Source organism: Taudactylus pleione, unplaced genomic scaffold, assembly GCF_031769625.1.
Source record: "Taudactylus pleione unplaced genomic scaffold, aTauple2 ptg000602l, whole genome shotgun sequence".
NCBI classification, from domain to species: Eukaryota; Metazoa; Chordata; class Amphibia; order Anura; family Myobatrachidae; genus Taudactylus; species Taudactylus pleione.
This window is the reverse complement of record NW_028285004.1, coordinates 6,299,640-6,317,962: the sequence shown is the minus strand read 5'-3', so window position 1 is coordinate 6,317,962 and position 18,323 is coordinate 6,299,640. Positions and strand designations below refer to the sequence as shown.

The window sequence follows — 18,323 nt, the reverse complement described above, 5'->3', positions numbered from 1 at the left end:
CCCTGCTCCTAGGAGCTTACAATCTACAATGTGTGTAGGTATTTAATATATACTGTGTGTATGTGCATATATATATTATATATATACAGTCAGGTGCATAAATATTGGGACATTGACAGAATTTTCATATTTCGGCCTCTATTCACCACCACAATGGCTTTGAAATGAAACAAACAAGATGTGCTTTAACTGCAGACTTTCAGATTTAATTTGAGGTTAATTACATCCAAATCAGGTGAATGGTGTAGGAATTACAACGGTTTCTATATGTGCCTCCCACTTTTTAAGGGGCCAAAAGTAATGGGACTATCAACTCAAAAGCTATTTCATGGACAGGTGTAGGCCATTCCCTCATTATTTCATTATCAATTAAGCAGGTAAAAGGTCTGGAATTGATTCTAGGTGTGACATTTGCATTTGGAATCAGCTGCTGTCGACTCTCAATATGAGATCCAAAGAGCTGTCACTATCAGTGAAGCAAGCCATCATTAGGCTGAAAAATCAAAACAAACCCATCAGAGAGATAGCAAAAACATTAGGCCAAATCAACTGTTTGGAACATTCTTAAAAAGAAAGAATGCACCGGAGAGCTCAGCAACACCAAAAGACCCGGAAGACCACAGAAAACAACTGTGGTGGATGACAGAAGAATTATTTCGCTGGTGAAGAAAAAACCCCTTCACAACAGTTGGCCAAATCAAGAACACCTTCCAGGAGGTAGGTGTATATGTGTCAAAGTCAACAATCAAGAGGAGACTTCACAAGAGTGAATATAGAGTGTTCATTAAAAGATGTAAACCATTGGTGAGCCACAAAAACAGGAAGACCAGATTAGAGTTTGCCAGACAACATCTAAAAAAGCCACTACAGTTCTGGAACAACATCCTATGGACAGATGAGACAAAGATCAACTTGTACCAGAGTGATGGGAAGAGAAGAGTATGGAGAAGGAAAGGAACTGCTCATGATCTAAAACATACCACCTCATCAGTGAAGCATGGTGCTGGTAGTGTCATGGCGTGGGCATGTATGGCTGCCAAAGGAACTGGTTCCCTTGTATTTATTGATGATGTGACTGCTGACAAAAGCAGCAGAATGAATTCTGAAGTGTTTCAGGCAATATTATATGCTCATGTTCAGTCAAATGCTTCAGAACTCTTTGGACGGTGCTTCACAGTGCAGATGGACAATGACCCGAAGCATACTGCAAAAGTAACCAAAGAGTTTTTTAAGGCTAAAAAGTGGAATGTTATTCAATGGCCAAGTCAATCCCCTGACCTGAATCCGATTGAGCATGCATTTCACTTGATGAAGACAAAACTGATGGGAAAATGCCCCAAGAACAAGCAGGAACTGAAGACATTTGCAGTAGAGGCCTGGCAGAGCATCACCAGGGATGAAACCCAGCGTCTGGTGATGTCTATGCGTTCCAGACTTCAGGCTGTAATTGCCTGCAAAGGATTTGCAACAAAGTACTTAAAAGTGAAAGTTAGATTTAGGATTGTTTAGTTTGTCCCATTACTTTTGGCCCCTTAAAAAGTGGGAGGCACATATAGAAACCATTGTAATTCCTACACCGTTCACCTGATTTGGATGTAATTACCCTCAAATTAAATCTGAAAGTCTGCAGTTAAAGCACATCTTGTTTGTTTCATTTCAAAGCCATTGTGGTGGTGAATAGAGGCCAAAATATGAAAATTCTGTAAATGTCCCAATATTTATGCACCTGACTGTATGTATATATATATATGTATATATATATATATATATATATACACTGCTCAAAAAAATACAGGGAACACTTAAACAACACAATGTAACTCCAAGTCATTCACACTTCTGTGAAATCAAACTGTCCACTTAGGAAGCGACATTGATTGACAATCAATTTCACATGCTGTTGTGCAAATTGAATAGACAACAGGTGGAAATTATAGGCAATTAGCAAGACACCCCCAATAAAGGAGTGGTTCTGCATGTGGTGACCACAGACCACTTCTCAGTTCCTATGCTTTTTGGCTGATGTTTTGGTCACTTTTGAATGCTGGTGGTGCTTTCACTCTAGTGGTAGCATGAGACGGAGTCTACAACCCACACAAGTGGCTCAGGTAGTGCAACTCATCCAGGATGGCACATCAATGGGAGCTGTGGCAAGAAGGTTTGCTGTGTCTGTCAGCGTAGTGTCCAGAGCATGGAGGCGCTACCAAGAGACAGGCCAGTACATCAGGAGACATGGAGGAGGCCGTAGGAAGGCAACAACCCAGCAGCAGGGCCGCTACCTCCGCCTTTGTGCAAGGAGGAACAGGAGAAGCACTGCCAGAGCCCTGCAAAATGACCTCCAGCAGGCCACAAATGTGCATGTGGCTGCTCAAACAGTCAGAAACAGACTCCATGAGGGTGGTATGAGGGCCCGACGTCCACAGGTGGGGGATGTGCTTACAGCCCAACACCGTGCAGGACGTTTGGCATTTGCCAGAGAACACCAAGATTGGCAAATTCGCCACTGGCGCCCTGTGCTCTTCACAGATGAAAGCAGGTTCACACTGAGCACATGTGACAGACGTGACAGAGTCTGGAGACGTCAAGGAGAACGTTCTGCTGCCTGCAACATCCTCCAGCATGACCGGTTTGGCAGTGGGTCAGTAATGGTGTGGGGTGGCATTTCTTTGGGGGGCCGCACAGCCCTCCATGTGCTCGCTAGAGGTAGCCTGACTGCCATTAGGTACCGAGATGAAATCCTCAGACCCCTTGTGAGACCATATGTTGGTGCGGTTGGCCCTGGGTTCCTCCTAATGCAAGACAATGCCAGACCTCATGTGGCTCGAGTGTGTGAGCAGTTCCTGCAAGACGAAGGCATTGATGCTATGGACTGGCCCGCCCGTTCCTCAGACCTGAATCCAATTGAGCACACCTGGGACATCATGTCTCGCTCCATCCACCAATGCCATGTTGCACCACAGACTGTCCAGGAGTTGGCAGATGCTCTAGTCCAGGTCTGGGAGGAGATCCCTCAGGAGTCCATCCACCACCTCATCAGGAGCATGCTCAAGCGTTGTAGGGAGGTCATACAGGCATGTGGAGGCCACACACACTACTGAGCCTCAGTTTGACTTGTTTTAAGGACATTACATCAAAGTTGGAGCAGCCTGTAGTGTGTTTTTCCACTTTAATTTAGAGTGTGGCTCCAAAACCAGACCTCCATGGGTTAATAAATTTGATTTCCAATGATCATTTTTGTGTGATTTTGTTGTCAGCACATCCAACTATGTAAAGAACAAAATATTTAATAAGAATATTTCATTCATTCAGATCTAGGATGTGTTATTTTAGTCTTCCCTTTATTTTTTTGAGCAGTGTGTGTATATATATATATATATATATATATATATATATATATATACTGTATATATATATATTGCAACTGAAGCCTAGCATACGAATATAAAGTTCAACGGTAGGGTGCCTTCCTCAAATAAAGTATACTCCCCAAACAGTCCTTAATAAAAACCAGGCGGCACTCCAATGCACAGTGTAAAAAAGTTGTATTCAATAAAATATCAGAGACATACTTATCGACGTTTCAAAGTCCGCAGACTTTTTCTTCAGGATATGTCACAATGAGTGAAACAAGCAAACAAATAAGTGCCAGTGTCTTACCTTAAATACATAATTAAAGTGCCAAAGTCTCTCACCGATCGGCGCCGAGCCACGGAGGAGGGGTGCGAGGCCCACGTGTCTCCAACCGGAAGTGACATACACGAAGACCAAATAGTTGCCAAGCAACTACTAATGTCTCTACTCACCAGGAAACAGGAACAACCATAGCCTGCGCCCGGGACCGGAAGTGATGCAGATGTAATAGCATTCTGTTGCCAAGCAACCCACGATGTCCAAGCTCACCACTCCTCCCTATGACACAGCGCCCAGCGGAGAGAAGACAACGCAATGTGTTAAATATAAGACCACAAATCTCATGGAAATACAGTGTACAAAAAAATTGTTGTGTACAAAAAAATTAACATTTAAAACATACTGTGAGTTACTCAGATGCTCAATATAACAACTGTATCTTTAAAAAAATCACATATAAAAAATAAATTCTTATTTAATTTTATTACTAGCACTAATATTACTATATCACCTATCAACATTATTGTAGGGATTTTTTACTTATAGATCCTCACAAATAAGAAAACTACATATAAGGTTGTTAATAGAGCTATTTTCAACAAGAACATATAGAGAAAATATTAACCCAAACAAGCTACCTCCCCTATGTTTTTTTAAAGAAATATATTCAATGCTACCGTCTCATTGAGTCCCCTCGGCGTTATCGTATCCAATCTATGGATCCATCGAGACTCACATTTACTCAATTTTTTACCTCGGCCCCCACCCTAAATATCCTTAGGGACATGATCTATTATTTTATATTTCAGGGTAGCTAATGTATGGTGTGCATCTTTAAAGTGGCGTGCGACAGGTTGTTCATTGTCGCGCCCTGCAAGGGCTGCCCTAATTGCAGACCGGTGGAGTGCCATATGCTCCCTAAAGGTACGTATGGTTTGCCCCACATAATAGAGCCCACAGGGACACATAATGATGTATATTACATATTGAGATTGGCAACTCAAAACATGTTTGATATCATATTTACGACCCGTATGCAGGTGTTTAAAGTAAGTCCCTGGCTCCAAATATCTGCATGTAATACATGAAGCGCACCTATAGCACCCAGTTTTTCTTGTTTGAAATGGAAATGTTATAGTCGGCTTCTTAGGTATAGATTCAATTCTAGATTTCACCAAAATATCTCTAAGGTTACGTCCGCGTCTATAACAGGGCATGATATCTTTATTTTTAAATACAGGTAAGTCACGATCCCCCGTTATTATAGGCCATAGTGCTCTAGAGGCACGGGGAAGGGCATGACTTGTCATGGTATACTCATTAACAAATGGAATTTTATTAATTTTGGAACCTGGATCCTTCTGTCTAAGTAAATCTGCACGAGGAATCTTCATTGTTTCCTTTTTAGCACCAATAAAAATATGATCCGGATAGCCCCGCTGAGAAAATTTCTGGGCCACCCGATCCAGGCTGCAGATACAGCCATAGGATCCGAAGTAATTCTAGCTGACCTGTACATTTGTGATTTAGGAAGCGCTTTCTTGAGGGCAGGAGAATGACAGCTGCTATAATGTAGCAGGGTATTACGGTCTGTTTGTTTTTGAAAGACTTCTGTACTAATTTTCCCCCCACTGATTTTGGTATTTACATCAAGATAATTAATTTCAGAGGTGCTGAGGCTATATGTGAATTTTACAGGATTATCTTACATATTTATATTCTCAGTCGCCTCAATTAATTGGCTCTCACTCCCTGTCCACAATAAAAACAGATCATCTATGTATCTAGTATATAATTTAATATACATAGAAACATCAGAAATCGAAAAGAAAAATTGATGCTCTTGTGCAAACATGAAAACATTGGCGTACGATGGGGCCACAATGGATCCCATCGCACACCCCATGCACTGCAAATAAAACTGATTATTATGTAGATAAATTTTTTTGGTCAAAATGAACTCCAATAATTCCAAAAACAACTCTATATCCAAACTGCAAAATCATTATTTTGTAAAAATCTCCACATTGAACTCAAACCCATATCATGGGGAATAATGGTGTAGAGACTTTTTACGTCTAAAAAGGCCTTACAGGATTTAAGTAAATGCAAAGAAATAGTCATACGCCCTGCCGATAAAGGCGGGGGCATAACTGTCATGGATACTTGTAAATATATAGCTGATATTGATCGACAACTGGCAGACACAAATACATATCGACGGCTCGTGTCTGATCCTTCAATGGAATATAAGAAGGCCCTGGATTTGATTCTAACTACAGCATACCAGAATGAATTGATTAATAAAAAATTGTTGGATACTTTGATAACCGATTTTCCATTGGTGCCTGTAATGTACACTATACCTAAGATCCACAAAAACGCCAGCGATCCACCGGGCAGACCTATCATTTCTGCCCGTGGATCCCTGTCGCAACCAATTTCTCAATTTCTTGATTTTCTTTTACAGCCGTTGGTGATGAAACAGTTAACATTTTTGAAGGATACAACGCAATTTTTGTTAAAGTTGAATGATATTGGTGAGATTTCTGAAGGGACTATCATGTGTACATTAGACGTAAAAAGTCTCTACACCATTATTCCCCATGATATGCGTTTGAATTCAATGTGGAGATTTTTACAAAATAATGATTTTGCAGCTTTGGATATAGAGTTGTTTTTGGAATTATTGAAGTTCATTTTGACCAAAAAAATTTTTCTACATAATAATCAGTTTTATTTGCAGTGCATGGGGTGTGCAATGGGGTTCAATGTGGCCCCATCGTACACCAATGTTTTCATGTTTGCACAAGAGCATCAATTTTTCTTTTTGAATTCTGATGTATCTAGGTATATTAAATTATATACTAGATACATAGATAATCTGTTTTTATTGTGGACAGGGAGTGAGAGCCAATTAATTGAGGCGACTGAGAATATAAATATGCAAGATAATCCTGTAAAATTCACATATAGCATCAGCACCTCTGAAATTAATTATCTTGATGTAAATATCAAAATCAGTGTTGGGAAAATTAGTACAGAAGTCTTTCAAAAACAAACAGACCGTAATACCCTGCTACATTATAGCAGCTGTCATTCTCCTGCCCTCAAGAAAGAGCTTCCTAAATCACAAATGTACAGGTCAGCTAGAATTACTTCGGATCCTATGGCTGTATCTGCAGCCTGGATCGGGTGGCCCAGAAATTTTCTCAGCGGGGCTATCCAGATCATATTCTTATTGGTGCTAAAAAGGAAACAATGAAGATTCCTTGTGCAGATTTACTTAGACAGAAGGATCCAGGTTCCAAAATTAATAAAATTCCATTTGTTACTGAGTATACCATGACAAGTCATGCCCTTCCCCGTGCCTCAAGAGCACTGTGGCCTATAATAACGGGGGATCGTGACTTACCTGTATTTAAAAATAAAGACATCATGCCCTGTTATAGACGCGGACGTAACCTTAGAGATATTTTGGTGGAATCTAGAATTGAATCTATACTAAAGAAGCCGACTATAACATTTCCATTTCAAACAAAAAAACCTGGGTGCTATAGGTGCGCTTCATGCATTACATGCAGATATTTGGAGCCAGGGACTTACTTTAAACACCTGCATATGGGTCGTAAATATGATATCAAACATGTTTTGAGTTGCCAATCTCAATATGTAATATACATCATTATGTGTCCCTGTGGGCTCTATTATGTGGGGCAAACCATACGTATCTTTAGGGAGCATATGGCACTCCACCGGTCTGCAATTAGGGCTGCCCTTGAAGGGCGCGGCAATGAACAACCTTTCGCACGCCACTTTAAAAATGCACATCATACATTAGCTACCCTGAAATATAAAATAATAGTTCATGTCCCTAAGGATATTGGGGGTGGGGACCGAGGTAAAAAATTGAGTCAATGTGAGTCTCGATGGATCCATAGATTGGATACGATAACGCCGAGGGGACTCAATGAGACGATAGCATTGAATATATTTCTTTAAAAAAACATAGGGGAGGTAGCTTGTTTGGGTTAATATTTTCTCTATATGTTTTTGTTGAAAATAGCTCTATTAACAACCTTATATGTAGTTTTCTTATTTGTGAGCATCTATAAGTAAAAAATCCCTACAATAATGTTGATAGGTGATATAGTAATATTAGTGCTAATAATAAAATGAAATAAGAATTTTTTTTTTAATGTGATTGTTTTAAAGATACAGTTGTTATATTGAGCATCTGAGTAACTCACAGTATGTTTTAAATGTTAATTTTTTGTACACAACAATTTTTTTGTACACTGTATTTCCATGAGATTCGTGGTCTTATATTTAACACATTGCGTTGTCTTCTCTCCGCTGGGCACTGTGTCATAGGGAGGAGTGGTGAGCTTGGACATCGTGGGTTGCTTGTCAACAGAATGCTATTACATCTGCATCACTTCCGGTCCCGGGCGCAGGCTATGGTTGTTCCTGTTTCCTGGTGAGTAGTGACATTAGTAGTTGCTTGGCAACTATTTGGTCATCGTTTATGTCACTTAAGTTTGGAGACACGTGGGCCTCGCACCCCTCCTCCGTGGCTCGGCGCTGATCGGTGAGAGACTTTGGCGCCTTAATTATGTATTTAAGGTAAGACACTGGCACTTATTTGTTTGTTTGTTTCACTCATTGTGACATATCCTGAAGAAAAAGTCTGCGGACTTTGAAACGTCGATAAATATGTCTCTGATATTTTATTGAATACAACTTTTTTACACTGTGCATTGGAGTGCCGCCTGGTTCTTACTAAGGACTGTTTGGGGAGTGTATATATATATATATATATATATATATATCTTTGTACTGATGGGTTTGTTATTGGAGTGACACAGGAGTGTTGGTGAAAGTGGGTGCGTGCAGAGATGCTGGATCACATTGGAGGCCACACTTAGATGTATAATCTAGCAGATCCTGCGTCTGCTGGTAATGTCTAAAGGGAAAAGTGGGTGTCTCAGTCCTTGCACATTCGGACGCACGGCTGTGCACAATGCAAGGGGTTAATAGTAGCCGCGACTGGGTCCAACTTAGAATCAGGCTCTATAAGGAGGGAGTATTCCATCCCTCAGCAGACCCCGCGCCCATCTGGACTGCTTTCAAAATTTCCCGGGCTGGTTTTTGTTATCTCAAGGAACCTGACCTCCAGCATCTCAAAAGTGGGAGAGAATTTAAGTACCTTTGAGGGAAGAAAACTCTCCCATAAAGTAGCTGCCTGATTAATGTTCCAAGCCCTGTATATGTTTTAAATGATACCAAAACAAACTGTGCAATTATGTGCCTAATCCACACCCAATGAGGAACATCCTTAATCAACCCAAGTACTTCTATCAGCCCAGAAGACAGGATGCAAACACATAACTGTAGGCATGTGATGTATTGTATATTATGTTTTTTTTTTTATAAATGTAAAAGATTAAAAAATATACACTATAAAATGGATCATTATAAGCTTAGGTCATTACATGCTTAGGAACTAAAACCAACCTTGTATAGGTCTGCTGGATGTTGTACTAAAATCTAAAGTAGGTTTATTAGAAAATCCTGCCCGAAAGTCTATTGTACTGACACCCGTGATTCTCACTGAATGACGTCCATCACTTGATGTCTGAAAAAGAATAGAAAACCTTTAAAAAGAAACATTCAAAGAATGTAACAAGTTGTTACAGTAAATCTCTGTAACACTATTACTATTCTAAGTAGGTATTATTTTCAAACATTACAGCACTGGTTGCAGATATAGTCATTTTCCTTCAGCATAGAGCTGTATCTACCAAGTGTACCTTAGGTAAATGATACATTGGACCGCAGACACCATTAGCAAAATATAAAAAAGAAAAACACACAATTTCCAACAGTACTGTAGCGCACCACTTGAATTAGCGCCCCACTTTTTCTGTTGTATGTATGTGTACACACACACACAGGGGCGTGAAAACGTTTTTGACCCCTTCCAGATTTCTTCTATTTTTGCATACATGTTACACTTGATTGTTTCAGGCTTGCAAAGAAAATTTGATATAAGACCAAGAAAACACAAAACACAAAATACAGTTTTTAAATTATAATTTAATTTATTGAAAGAAAAAGGCTATCCAACACCTATGTCACCCATATGAAAAATGGACTGGCACCCTAAACCCAATAACTGGTTTTGTCAACTTTAGCAGCAACAACTCCCTTCCAATAACTGGATGTCAGGCTTTCAAATTGCTATGGAGGAGTTTTGGCCCACTCTTCATTGCAGAATTGCTTTAGTTCAGCCACATTGGAGGGTTTTTGAGCATGGACTGCCGTTTAAGGGCTAATCAATTGTATTCAAGTCAGGACTTTAGGCCACTCCAAAACCTTAATTTGGTATCTTTTAAACTATTCAGACAGAGGTGGGTTTGCTCTTGTGTTTTGGATTGTTTTCTTGCTGCATAACCCAATTGCGCTTGTAGAGGGTTGCTAGAGAGCTGAATTCATGGTAGAGAGCTGCATTTATGGTTCCATCAAAAGTGACAAGTTGCCACACCATCATACTACCACCACCATGTTTCACTGTTGGTATGATGTTCTTTTTCAGCTTAAAAAAGTCCATGGTGGTGGACAAAATGTATAGCTGTCCATTCCCCACATCCACTGTGTCCAGCAAGCCTACCGTATGCCACCCTTGGGATAACAATTGGCAGTATACCTTCGATAACCGCTCAGCCACTACTGCACTAAGTCAGTAGACTCTTTGAAAATACAACAATCACTGTGATGTGGAAGCCGGCGAGCTTCTACAGCTGATGCACGCCGCCTATGAACGCGAGGAGACAAAAGTGACAGCCTGCCGCCACGCTACTTTGAACTCACTTGGCTGATAACTATTACTCCTGGTTCTAATGTAGGCTTGGAGTGATAATTGTGTGGACATTTCATACTAAAGTCGGCTTAGCATTGCTGAGGATTACAAATTGCTGGCAAAATTACATCTTGCTTGGAGATTGGAATTATACTGTATATACATATTCCTCTCCTGACTGGACACTATTTTACAACAGACAAGATGAATATATAAATATTGCCTGAATTTTTTATTGCTGCTATTCCGTACTGAATAATTTTATTTTTTTTATATTTGTACTAGGATGTATGTTTAAGTCTATGTTTAGATATCAGAACCACTCATTATAGCGACTTCTATATTTATAGCCTGTGGTTCACAACATTATGTCACTTGTATACATTTTTTAAGACAGAGACTGCTTTTATTATTAATACATTGTTTCAATAAATGTTAATGTTACTTTTTAACACATAGGGGTATATTTACTAATGTGTGGGTTTTTAGAAGTGGAGATGTTGCCCATAGCAACCAATCAGATTCTACTTAACATTTATCTAGCACCTTCTAGAAGATAATAGCTAGAATCTGATTGGTTGCTATGGGCAACATCTCCACTTCTAAAAACCTGCCCTGTAGTAAATATACCCCATTGGCTGTTTAGTGAATTGGATTGCCAGCGCAGTTCTGTTCTATATGTGTACCTTCGTGGCGTGAGCAATACCCCCATTCCACTTCAGCAGCTGCTCCATATCACAGGTTTGGCTCTGGAACCTTAGATACTGCATGGCATGCTTTGATGTTCTTTTTGCGCAATGCTGTATTAGTTTTATGCCAGATGTAACAAGATTAATGTCTACCAAAAAGCAACATTTTTGATGTATCAGTCCACAGAACATTAGCCCAAAAGGCTTGGAGATTATCAATGTGTTATTTTGAAAATGGGAGACAAGCCATTATGTTAGGTTAGCAGTGGTTTTCACCTTGCAATTCTCCCATTGATACTATATTTGCCCAGTCTCCTTCTTATGGTGGAATCATGAACGTTGACATTAACTGAGGTGAGTGAGGCCTTGAGTTCCTTAATTGTTTGGGTTCTTTAGTGACTTCCTGGATAAGGGCAGGGGAGCATAAGGGAGAAGGAGAGCACAGAGACGCATGTTGATGGGAATAGGTAATCAGTAATCACAATATACTGTAGATAGGAAATACAGTGTGCAGGGGCGTTTTAAGAGAGGAGGGGGCCCGTGTGCACTCCTTGTTCGGGGCCCCCTCGTCTCTCCCTGATGGCTGGCAGCCGACTGATGCGGCTGGCCAGCCACCGGAGCATTAGTAGACCCGGGCACTAGAGTGTGCCCGGAGTCTACTGCGCATGCGCAGAACGCCAGAAAAATGGCTGCGGCGGGCATTCGCCGATGTTCTGTGCATGACTCCGGGCACACTCTAGTGCCCGGAGTCTACTGCGCATGCGCAGAACACCGGAAAGTGGCCGCGGCGGCCATTTTTCTGGTTTTCTGAGCAGCAGTGACACCCGACGCGGGACCTCGGACAGGTACGTTTGGGATGTAGATTATTATTCATATCTTAATATATACATGTGTGTATGTTTATAAATATATGTGTGTGTGTGTGTGTGTGTGTGTGTGTGTGTGTGTGTGTGTGTGTGTGTGTGTGTGTGTGTGTGTGTGAATAATAAATAATAAAGTAAATGTATATAACATTTATTTATACTGTATCATTCTATAAATAGTTTCTGTCACAGTTTTCTTTTGTAAAAAAGCTGGCCACCTGCTTGTGTTTGCCCCAGCCTGAAGGCTATCAACCAACTCCTGCCCACACCTGCATGCTTCTATGCATTGAGGTGTTATCTCATGTTTGACTGTTTAGGTATTTGCATTGACGTGCAGGTGTACAGAAGTACCTAGTAATCATATGGCCTCTAAGGCAGCAGTTCCCAACTAAACTGGCCGGAACTATTCACTTTTCTGTGGCGCTGGGCAACAGTTCCGCAGGCGTCCATTACATACTGTGGAGTTCTACTTGCAGTCTTTAAAGATGCAAGCAGAAATCTGACTAAAATAAGGCTTTGGGTGTAACCTTGTCGCGCCCAGCTTTTGAATCTTTGGATGGTATTATCCTCTTTACATTGCTAATCCCCTGCATTATGGGTGCAACATCCACGATAAGTGTTGGGTACCCACGTCACTCACTCCCAGCTACACAAATAATTGTCTACAGATGATCCAGGATTCCAGATGAAGGCTGGTGCCATGGACATATCTATAATGGGTGTAGGTTGTGCAGTGCATATGAGCCCTGTGGACAGGTGCACCGACAGCCGCACTGGGTCCAGATGAAGGGGGCGCGGCCTAGTCACGGGAGGTGTAGTCATGCTCCCTTAGGGAAAAAAACAAAACAGTTTTGCAGCGCCGCTGGGGAGGGGGCGCTGTAAGCCCCTTAGCCTGGCACATAGCCATTGGGGGGTGCGATCAGTGTGATCACTCCCCCCACAGGCATAGGAGACTGCTGTGGCTGCTTAGCAGCCGCGATCAGGCTCCTAGTGCAGCCCAGCACACAGCAGCGTGTGCTGGGCTGCTGTGATGTAAGAGGGAGGGGGGCGACACCGGAACTCCAGCAAGCCCGGGCCTGGGTAATTAGTACCCGCTCCCCCCCTCTCAGCGCCCCTCCCTGTGGAAAATGTTTAGCAGACTCTGGCACGGCGGTGAGGGTGGTGCACACGGGCCCCAACCTCTGTTAAACTGCTCCAGGCTGGTGCACATATTACACTTACAAGTACACAAAAGCATACCACAAAACATACTGCACATGTTGTACAAATAGCATTATGAAGACGCTTTATATATAGGAAGTTGTTTTTGTACAATGTATTTATTTTGTCATGAATAATATAATTAACTAGACTGATGAGGTAAATCCAGATGTTATGTTCTGTTTTAATGTTACAGTAGGTCTATTAAACAGAATTTTTTGCTAATTCCAGTTCCACAGAGTGACACTGTACTGTTCACTTCTCTAGAGCTCCCAGCTGCTTTGTTATTCAGTGCTCCAATGCACATACTCAGACACTATTTTAGCCCTTTTCATGAAATGTAAGTGTGCTTTGCTCTATAACAAATATATCATTAAGGGAAAATGTCTTTTGTGTCTTATGTCCATAGTGGGTCTATTTATTAATGATAAAAAAAAACCTTGTCCGGGCCAAATGGGTGTTTATGCCAGAGTTATGGCCTCTTCTAATACATCAACGGGTTACCGCTGGCAGTCAACACTGCCGAAGAAACTATTGGTTGAGTTTTCCTGCCTAAAGATGCCTCATGCAGAGCATGGCAAAGCCTATTTATGAATAACCACAGTGATATATGTACCACTGTAATCCTCTTTTGAAAAGATGATGACGGTGGTACATATATCACTGCGATTATCTTTTCGCTAAACCCACGTTATGATGAAGCCTTTGTGTGAAGTACCAAAGCAGCGTCACTCATGCCTGAAGGCTTACAAAGTGGCAAGGGATTCACTCAGCTGCCCCTGGGAACTATTCTTAGTCAATTTCAGAGATACAGTAGTTGTTTTCTATTGTCGAATATCAGTAAATAGACCTATAAGTCCTTATTCCTTAGACTTCTGTTGTGCATATCGTGTTTCATGACACAAATCAGTTTTTCCTGCTGTGCTTGCATTTCCACTTAACCTTCCTTCTATCAAGCAGTCCAAAAACAAATCATTACAAACAAGTTTTGTATTTAATGTCATAGTTGTGATTACTTATTCAATTTAAATAAAATGCAAGTGCCAGTTTGTTTCTGTTCAACAACAATAGGGGGTAAATTTACTAAGATTCGAGATGGTCTCGATTTTCAAAGTGATTTATCTCGCTGGTACTCGCCACACCTCGGGTGATTTAATCCCTTTTTTTTACCAAATTTACCAACAGGCGATTTGAGGCTAAATGAGTTGTGAAGCAGAACGAGATATCTCTCCCGAGTATCTCGTTTTGCAGGAGATTACTCACCCGAGATTGCAGTGTTTTCTCTCTGCAAATCTCTCCCGAGCTAGCAGCCTGCATATATCAGTGAGATATGTGTTGGTTGCTTCTGTGTTAAGACTTGTAAAAAAGGGTTAAATGTTATAAAAAAAAATTACGTGAGGTTCCCCCCCCCCCCCCAAAAGACTAACCAGCCTTGGACTTGCCAGTCTGTCCTGGTTCTTAATTTACAGGGAAAAAAATGTGTAGGGTTCCACTGTCATTTTAAGAACCAGCGCCAGGCAGCAGGGACAGAGCTGGTTTTAAATATACGTAAAAAGAAAGTGATGTGAGGTTCCACGTATATTTAAAACCAGCCCTGGACCCTTTGTAGCGGGGGGCTGATGCCACAGCCAGGGGTGCCCTTTCACCGGGCCCCCCAGCCGCAGCATCAGTCCTAACCACTAGTCCAGTCAAGGGGTACCCCTCTCCAGGGCACCCCTGGCCTAGGCTGATAGCCTGGGGCTATCCCCGCCACCCCTGGGTGGTAGGTGGTGGGTTGATAGTGTAGGTGTAGTGTAAAATTAGAATGAACAACATTGTCTTTACAGTGGAACTACAGGTCCCAGCAAGCCTCCCCTGCATGCTGGTACTTGGAGAACAACAAGTGCCAGCATGCGGGGCATTAAGGCCCCACTGGTATGTGTTTTTCACCTGTGAAGAAATGTGTAAATAACACAACACACACCGTGAGAATAAAGTTTTATTACATACATACATACATACATACACACACATAGTTACCTGCTGCCAGATGTTCACGTCCATGACCACTTCTCAACGTAAAGTATCCGTTCGAAATACCTGAAAAAAAAAAGCCAATACTCATCTTTTTGTCCCTCGATATTCTCCGCAGTGGCCGGACACTCTGTAACAACATTTATCCGCATGGTGTTACAGTATCGCAAATGACTTCAGTGTCCTGGCCGCCAGCAAATCAGCGGCGGCTTCCATCAGCGGCCGCTCATTGGCTGGGACCCACGTGGACTTAGCCAATGAGTGGCTCCTCCACGTGGGTCCCAGCCAATGAGCTCCCACTAATGTTAGCCGCCGCTGATTGGCTGACGTCCCGGCAATAATGAGAGCTCAAGTCCTGAGTTCTCATTATTGTTACTGTATCAACATGCTGATGAATGTTGATACAGAATAGCCGGGCCCCTCTGGATTACTGCGGAGAACATCGGGAGCATAAAGGTGAGTATTAGATCTTTTTTAACAGGTAATTAGTTGGGATACTTTACGTTGACAAGGGGATGGGAACTTCTGGAAACAGGTGAGTATGTGTAAGTGTGTTTATGCATGCAATAAAGCTTTATTTTCACGGTGTGTTGTGTGTTTTTTTAACCATTTCTTTACAGGTGAACTACAGGTACCAGTGGGCCCTTAATGATGAAAATTCTAATTTTTACACTACACCTAACACTATCAACCCACCACCCACCGCTCAGGGGTGGCGGGGATAGCCCCGGGCTAGCAGCCTAGGTCAGGGGTGCCCTGGAGAGGGGGACCCCTTTATTGGGGGGGTCCCCAACTCCCCAGGGATCCCTGGCTTGGGCTGACTAACGGTCAGGGCTGATGCTGCGGCTGGGGGGCCTGGTGAAAGGGCTCCCCTGGCTGTGGCATCAGTTCCCCATTAGAAAGGGTCCAGGGCTAGTTTTAAATATACGGGGTACCTCACGTCAATTTATTTCTCTGTATATTTAAAACCAGCTCTATCCCTGGTGCATGGTGCTGGTTCTTAAATTACAGTGGAACTGTACACATTTTGGGCCTGATTCAGACCCACTCGCGAGCGGCTGTCCTCTCGCAAGTGGGTCGATGGTCTGCACTGCGCATGCGCACGACGGAGGGAGCTCCATCGTGTGCATGCACGAGACGCAACGAGCGAAGGACTTTCCTTCGCTCGTAGTGTCTGATCAAAGGGGGCGTGCTGTCGATGTTGATTGACAGCACGCCCCCTTTGGTGGGCGTGCCGGGGGCGTGCCTGCCAGACGGAGGCGTTCCCAAGGGAACGCCTATCGTCAGAAGCCGGCCCCACTGACATCACTAGTGATGTCAGTGGGAGTGATTTTGGCTCTGATAGAGCCAAAATCACTCCTGGCCTTGCGGTTGAGAAACTCAACCGCAGGCTTCTGCTCACAGTGCCGATGGTCGCGATGGTCAAGACCATCGCGAACATCATCCTGCACGCTCGTATATGCTGTGGGTGGTGACCCACAGCTATACGAGCGTCCAGGAGGACGCTCCATATTTATGGAGGTGGGCCCTGATTCAGAGCGAGCGCTCTGGTGAGAGCGTCCGGCTCTGAATCAGGGCCTTTGTTCCCTGTAGTTGCCAAGTCCAGGGCTGGTTAGTGTTTTTGGGGGGGACCTCACATAATTTTTTTTTACAAATGAACCGTATTTTAAACATTTACAGAAAGAAACATACACAAATCACAATGATCAGGGGGTTGAGAGTTTGAAAAGTGATTTTGACAGAGAGTTTACTCCTATCTCACCCGAGATGTATGTTTTAGGTGAAAAGTACTTCCGATTTGGCCCGATGGTGATTTGATTCGAGATTGCTATTTCACCTGAGATTAATGAATGAGATGACAGAAATCTCTCTCTAACTCACCCGACTTTACCTTTAGTAAATTTGCAAGCAGGAAAAAAATTAATAAATCACGCGAGATGGTCATCTCGACCTATCTCGATTCTTAGTAAATGTACCCCTAGATCTCATGATAATAGACTCCAATACAAATAACTTTGAACAAACCAAAACAAATAATTAATAGAAATAAAATTCACTAATATCATGTTAAAAAAATAACAATATAAATAAAAATAATAAAAACATTGTTGTCATTTAGGAAAAGCACTATATGTATATTTCATAATCATAACATCATAATGCTTTGGCGTTTTTTAATAGAACTGTAATAGTGCTGTCAATACAGTATAATAAAATATGTAAAAAAATTAATAATAATAATGTAATACAATAGTGTACTATAATAAAAAATCTTACCTTAATTATCCACATCCCAGGCACTGGCTCTTTAACATTTAGTACTTTGGCAGAATTAAATATATTTAATAACTCATTAAGACCTGTTTCTAGCTTCATCTGCCTTCCTGAAAATAAAAAGGCAAAGAGTTTGGATTTTTTTTAAAACAGCATCCCACATTTCCAAGAAAACTAGTTCTACAGTCAGGCCCTTCAAGTACACTGCAAACCTGGGCTACTGTACTTGGAACGTATATGAGCAGTCTTTGATTTAGTGTAAAATAGACACATCAGAGCTGATTCTCAGCCTGACACACTGCCGATGTCGGACTAAGGTCCTGATTCAGAGGCGCTTGCTATTTGCAAGCGCTCGCTCTGAATCAGGGCGGATTTAAAAAAAAAAAAAATCCTCCAGGCCACTCGCATAGCTGTGGGTAACCACCCACAGCTTGTGCGGGGGGCCTGGTGATGGTCGCGATTATCGTGGTAGGGTCTCGTTCCACTGCAAGCTCCAGTGAACTTCCTGCTCTAATAGAGCAGGAAGTTCACTACTGACATCACGTGTGATGTCAGTAGGGCCGCCCACAAACGGCAGGCGTTCCTTCAGGAACGCCTCCGTTTGTGCAGCCAATCCCCGACCTGCCTACAAAACGAGGCGAGCTTTCGTTCAACATCGTCAGACGCCCCGTTTTGCTGCAAGCCCCGAGCGAGTGAAGTTCTCACTCGCTCCGGGGCTCGCGCACGCGCACTGCGCACTGCCCGACCTTTGACCCGCTTGCGAGCGCTATGCTCAGTTTTTGTTTTGTATTT

General features: G+C 42.2%; 1 protein-coding gene across 1 annotated transcript in view; it reads right to left on the bottom strand.

Moving 5' to 3' along the window:
* HMCN1 (hemicentin 1) overlaps positions 1-18,323 on the bottom strand; it is a 563,772-nt gene that overhangs the window by 481,268 nt on the left and 64,181 nt on the right. Inside the window, exons 7-8 of the mRNA XM_088453882.1 lie at positions 17,535-17,641; positions 9,148-9,268 (exon numbers count right to left, since the gene is read on the bottom strand). Coding sequence (XP_088310008.1) covers positions 9,148-9,268; positions 17,535-17,641 — 228 coding nt within the window. The remainder of the gene's footprint in view (positions 1-9,147; positions 9,269-17,534; positions 17,642-18,323) is intronic.